Raw genomic sequence first — 6,695 nt, 5'->3', positions numbered from 1 at the left:
CGGAGAGGTTTTATCAGCGTTCTTATATCAGCATTGTATACACAAACTAACATTAAAAAAAAGTGCTTCAGGTACAATAAAAAAAGTTGAAGAAAAATGGTTACAAGCTGGACTTCCAACTTGCAAAAATTCTCATGCTGTGCAGAAAGTTTTACAATTATTTAATGAATGGTTGAAACTCAAGAAAAGTCGATATCGAAAAAAATCTACTACGCAGAAAAAAAAAGAGACAATGTTAAAAGAAAAGTTTGTAAAATTATTTGATATTGCTCGTTTAAATCCGAAGCAAAAAAACTATTTTTGGAATCTCAACGATCTAACAAACGTTATGGATTTATTGACACAAGTGCTTCAAATGAAGAAATTCATCAAGTTGCCATGGATATTGATGTTGATGGTTATTATTTATTTTATTTTTTTAGAAAACAATTATTTCATATTTTATCTCAAATAGGATTGCATTTGTTTCTTAAGTATTAGCTGTTAATCATATATATTTGATAATAGGTATTAATCAGCCTACAACTAGTAGTCCAGTTCAGGATGGTAGTATTATTTCACGGTTCCAATCGACAATAGGTACAGGAACGACATCTGGAAGTCAACAATCAGAAATGTTTTCTGACTTTGAACCTCCATCTAGTCAGCCAAATCCTCCTCCTAAAATTGATATAATGACTCCTGAACTTGTATCTGCCCTCGATCGAGCAAATGTTACTAGTCGAAATGCTACTTTTATCTTAGCTCCTGCTTACCAAAGTATTGGAATAGATATTGAAACATTAAATTTAAGCTACAGTACTATCCGGCGAGCCCGTCTTAGATTTAGACAAGCTATCGCAGAGCACTTGAAAGAAAAGTTTAAAACTGAAGATCGCTATACTGTACATTGGGATGGTAAAATTTTAACTGATTTGACCGGTTCTGAATCTGTAGATAGAATTGCAATAATATTATCTACTTCGAACGTCAATCAACTCCTCGGTGTACCAAAAATATTTGACGGAACTGCAGAAAATCATGCTGTAGCTATATTAAATACATTGGAAGACTGGAAAGTTACTCCTTACATTAAGGCTATGTGCTTTGACACTCCAGCAGTGAATACTGGTATGGTTTGTTTCGTTATCTTTAAATAATTGAAAATCTAGTTAATACCTACTAATTAATACTATTTTCTCACTTATGTTTCTCTTAATAATTGGCACTATCTTTAATTTACATATTCATACATTATTTACAGGAATACTAAATGGCACAGCCGCTTTGATTGAAAGAAAATTGAACCGGAAACTAATTTGGTTACCTTGTCGCCACCACATTTTCGAAATTATTTTGAAAGGAGTTTTTGAGGTGTTTTGGCCCACAACTTCTGGTCCCAGTGTACCTATTTTTGGGCGATTTAAAAATTGGTGGAGCAAAGCCGATCATTTAAAGTATCAAAGTGGCATGAAAGATGAATTTGTTGCAAATGCCTTGAATACAGACAGACTTGAAATAATTAATCTCATCGATAATTTCTTAACGGTATATTTCTTATAATTTATATTTCAAATAGTTGGGAATTCGTGTTTAAAGATTTTAATTAAAAAATTTTTTTAAACAGGTTACTCAGCCAAGGAATGATTACAAAGAACTTCTCGAGTTATCATTGATTTTTCTTGATGGTCTTCCAGAAAATGAAATAAGTTTCAAATGTCCAGGAACGATGCATCATGCTCGATGGATGAATAAGGCCATTTACAGCTTGAAAATTTTCATGTTCAGAGACCAATTTTCTCTTTCTAAACGAGAAATTAATAGTTTGCGTCAAATATGTATTTTTATTATTTTAATCTACATTAAAGTATGGTTTACTTGTTCGTTGGCAATCGAAGCACCGAATAATGATTTGCAATTGTTGAAAAAGTTACTTCTTTGCGAGGAAATTCAATCATCAGTCGTACAAAAAGCATTAAAAAAATTTAGTGATCATCTATGGTACATGAATGAAGAACTAGCAGCACTGGCATTGTTTGACAACAATGTCTCAAATGAAATAAAAAAAAAAATGTGTGAAGCAATTATTAATAATAAGGAGAGTAAAATTATTCGAGAAAAACGATACGTTGCTAAAGGAATCGAATTGGAATCATTTTTTGATAAAGATTTAAGTGAATTCGTCTCGAAAAATTCACTCATGCTTTTTGAAGCCTTCGATTTATCATACGATTTTCTTGAAGTCGACGTATCATTATGGTCTAATAATGAAAGTTATAGAGATAATTTAGATTTTTTTAGAAGACTTTCTGTAGTTAATGACTCAGCAGAACGAGGTATTGCTCTGATTGAGGATTACAACAACTGTTTAACCAAGAACGAAGAACAATTACAGTATCTATTGCAAGTCGTCCAAGAACATCGTCGTAGTTTCCCAGATTGTAATAAAACAACCTTGACATAGTCTTTATTTGAGAATATTATAGACGAGAAATCTAAATGTAAAAGTTATAGAATATAACACAATAAATATATCTGACTATAATTGGGCTTTTTCAATCATTAATTTTCCCATCGAGTCAATATAAAGTTACCTTACAAAAATGCGATGTTAAATAATAAACATGTTATCATGGAGAATCCATAACTGATGCACTTGACTATTTAAAAATGTAATTGTTCCGAAATCTATCTTCTTTATAACAAAATAATGAGAAAAGATTCATAGTATCATCGAAAAAAAAAAACATTGAATTTTTTTGTAAGTTCAACTTTGACCTCGAATAACTTTTGAAGGAGTGTGTCTATCGAAAACTTTGTAAGGACCTTTTTTGTAGAGCGTCAAATTTCCTACAAGAATATGCTTTGGTCCGCTGATTCAATGAGCCGTTGCAAAAATACGAAATTGCAAAATTTAAAAAAATTTCTTCCTGTGTTATTTAAATGGGAAATAGAAATTCCCGATGCGCGACCTCTAAATAATAATATTAAGAGCTCTGCTTTTTACAGGCGTCTTTTCACACCTTCTCGGAAGTTTTTATGTGGGGATTTCGAAAAAAAAAAATTAGCCATTTTTTTTGAATCAGCCTAATATATATATATATTTAAGTTATAAGCGTGACTCTTATAACTTAAAAGGGTTGCGGAAATAATAACTATGACGCTAGTGGATGTCTCGAGCGCCTGTCAATCACTCCCCTCTCTCCCGAGGCGATGATTCCGCGATGGTCACTCTTGGTTATCCTTTCCGTAACCCGTTCAGCGTGTTTGTTGTTTTTCAGAGATAAGTTTGGGTAAACAGGCCACAAACTTACATATATTAGGGTGCTTTTTTTTCGGACTATTTTTTTTTTCCGGTCCCATCGTGAAATTTTGTTGGAAATACAACAAAAAAAATTCCCTCAAAGATTGAGCCCTTAATATTAATATTAAGTGCTCGCCCAAGGCATGTAAAGATTTCCCGCTTAAAATACACGTAAACTTTAATTTTTTTCTTTAAAACATCTACAGTTCAGAGGCATTCTATGGTGTAGTCTAGGACGTCGGTAGGTTTTCGTCGGAATGAAATGCTCTACAAAAGTGCTCATTGCGGTGAAGTCGTAACTCACACCGGCGAAGTCGTACGGGCCACCCAAACCCAATTTTTTCATGAAATTCTTGTCTTTTTGCCCGTATCTCGTAAATAACAAGAGCTACAAAAAAAAATATTCAACAAATTTGTAGGAAATTTAATTTCCTACAAAAAAGTTCCAGAAAACCAAATTGCTAACATCGATATTTATTGAGATATTGGGCTTTTAAGGTGAGGAAGTATGGAATTTTCATGAATTATTGAGTTAAATTGTCGAATTATTGATTGTCGAATATTTTTTTGTTTTGTAGCTCTTGTCATTACAAGTCGTATAAGTCTTGTCATTACAAGAGCTACAAAACAAAAAAATATTCGAAAACAAAAAAAAGCACCCTAATATATATGTATACGTTATGGGGAAAAGTGGTGGACTCTTCGTTACACGAACCTGTCTTTTGTAAGGAAACTGGGTTGTACTTCCGTTTAGAACATACCTCCGATCGATCTAAAATTTGGTATACTTATGTATTTTGATGCGCTGATCAAGAATATCATGCTCAAAACACCTGCAAATTCAATTTTCAAGGTCAAATCGACAAAAAATCGATTTTTTAAATGTTTTTCACATTTATTGTAATAAATATAAGGAAAACCCAAACCCAAACCTAAACAAACCCACACACACACCCAAACAAAAAAAAAAAATTGATTTGACCTTGAAAATCGAATTTGCGGGTATTTTGAGTTTGATAATCTTGATCAGCGCATCAAAATACATAAGTATACCAAATACACACACACACACACACACACGCACACACACACAAAAAAAAAAAATTGATTTCACCTTGAAAATCGAAAATTCACCCGAAATCTCTCGCACTCACATAGCGAGAAAGCGACTGCCACATCCTCTTAAAACAATTGATGCCCCGCACCCACCCCACTATGTCCCACACACCATCCCAGATGCCCCGCAACCACACGCCCACGGTACTTCTCGTCGCATCTTCCTCTTTGCCGGATATTACCCGGAATACTCGGCTGTGTCTCGAGATACATCGGATCTGCTCAAACACTTCCTTCTTACTACCGCATCAATCCATTGCCCAAATCCGAATCAGCTTTTCGGTGCATTGTACAACTTTCGCTATTGCGCTTGCTAATTCGACCCGCTTTTCCTTCGTACAATGGATCCGGTATACAACATCTTTAACTTAAGCGGTATTTTCCGAGATCGTGAAACCACCCTTGAGTGGTTGCGTGAGATCGGTTTGATTCCCCGAGAAAGATATTGTAGGACGCATAAAAAGCCCATGGTTCTTCATGAATCCATGCTAGAATGCGGAAAATTTATTTGCCAGAAAAACGGCAAATATAATCATTCGGCAACCGTGGCTGAAAAGACATGGTTCCAACGATGTCATCTTTCTCCAGCTCGTGTCATGCTTATGTCGTACTGTTTTGCCGTTGACTTCAGTTTTCAACTAACAATCCGCGAATGTAGCGTGGTGGAGGGCCAGCAGCTATCGACAGAAAGTGTTGCCGATCGCTTTTCTTTCTGCCGAGAGGTTTGTATGGTCGCTCTGGATCAGGAGTTTCATAATCAAGGCAAAATAGGAGGCGTCGACGAAATCGTTGAAATAGACGAATGTAAGATCGGCCGCCTCAAGTACGAAAGAGGGCGCGTTGTTAAGGGGGCTTTCCAGTGTGACAGCCCGAAAAATCGCTGTTTTTCGCGATTTTTTTTTTTAAAGAAAAAATAATCTAATCGGTCTGGTTTTTTTTTTGTATATTAATTGGGTATTGAAGAATACAAAACAATTTTTTAAAGATCGATTTATTTATTAATTAGTATCTATAAAAATGATGAAACAATTGTTGCAGAAAATGCACTTGGATGTGGTGGCCACATTGGGGGTCACAATTTTGATCTGAGACAAAAAACACAAAAAGATTATTGATCGGTATATAATTGGCTTTCGTGCTATGGAAGCTTTTTTCTTTTTTTTTTTTTTTGCAAAAATGGCGCCGGTTTGAACAAAAAGTATCGATTTTAGCATTTTTTTTTGGCAGTTTTTTTTACAAAAAAATAGGAAGATGTCAAAAAAAAAAAAAAAGCTTCCATAGCACGATAAACAATGACGTTAAGAATATTGTGTAAAAAATTCAACTCGATAGCTTTAAAACTCTGCCCTCCAAGTTGGCCACCGTTTTGAAAAATGCTGTTTCGAGAAAAACGCGTTCAAAGTTTCAAGTGAGGAAATTTTAGGTAAATCGTTTACTTACGGTCAATCAGCGATGCCAGGTCCATACAATATCCCTTCTGCTTCTTCGAAAAGATCGTGCTCAATGGATTGTTCAATCCGACGAGCTGTCCTCGCCTCTTTGCTATCCAGGGACGCCCGGCGGTTTGCTTGGGTGATGCGCGCATTCTTGTATTTAGCGGCGAAATCTGCGGCGCTCGGCCCTATCGTGCATCCCATCGTCTCCAAAATTTTTAAAATTGGGTCGTAACCTTCATTGAAGGTGCACACAGCACACTGCGTAGCGATTTCTACTATCTGCTTGCCGCAGAATACGTGCTTTGGGGCTAGTTGCCATACACAGTGATTGAAGCTCTCGTTATTGTTTTGAGTGTTTGCGCCCGTACACCGCTTTTTTTTTGAAAATCGAGTGCGACAAAAAAATCAGTCGCGCGACTAATTTACGGCTAATTAACGGCAAATTATGCAATAGTCCGAATTCACATTTTCGACAATTGGCGAACCAAGTTCATGTACGTGCAGGTAGTAACGAGACAATAGAAATGACGGTCGCACGGGCAGACGGCCGACGCGGCAGCTGTAGCGCTCCGTTACCTTCTTCCAAGAAATGCTGTACAGTAACCGAAATAATCTGAATTTCGGCATGAAAATTTCAGGGAATATTCGGAAGAGTGTATACTATTCGATAAAGCAAAAAAAAAAAAATCGATTTTTTGAAAATTTCACACTGGAAAGCTCCCTTAAAGGATCATGGATTCTTGGTATGATCCACAGAGGCCAGGCGGAAAATTACCGGCTGGAAATTTGCCCGGAAAACAAACGAGACGCTACGACCTTGCTTTCACTTATTCAAAAACATGTCGTGGTTGGGACAGAAA

The 6,695-nt window shown here is 35.9% G+C and overlaps 1 protein-coding gene across 1 annotated transcript; it reads left to right on the top strand.

Annotated features, from left to right (window-relative positions):
• The first annotated feature begins 307 nt into the window (after window positions 1-307).
• On the top strand, window positions 308-2,443 carry LOC124293256. The gene is made up of 4 exons (XM_046733490.1): window positions 308-397; window positions 937-1,110; window positions 1,244-1,527; window positions 1,607-2,443. The coding sequence occupies exons 1-4, from the start codon at window positions 379-381 to the stop codon at window positions 2,441-2,443; spliced, it is 1,314 nt and encodes a 437-aa protein (XP_046589446.1). The 5' UTR covers window positions 308-378.
• The last annotated feature ends 4,252 nt before the right edge of the window (window positions 2,444-6,695 follow it).

This window comes from Neodiprion lecontei, chromosome 3 (assembly GCF_021901455.1).
Source record: "Neodiprion lecontei isolate iyNeoLeco1 chromosome 3, iyNeoLeco1.1, whole genome shotgun sequence".
Taxonomy (NCBI): domain Eukaryota; kingdom Metazoa; phylum Arthropoda; class Insecta; order Hymenoptera; family Diprionidae; genus Neodiprion; species Neodiprion lecontei.
The sequence above is the reverse complement of the archived record's forward strand: the minus strand, read 5'-3'. Positions and strand labels throughout refer to the sequence as shown.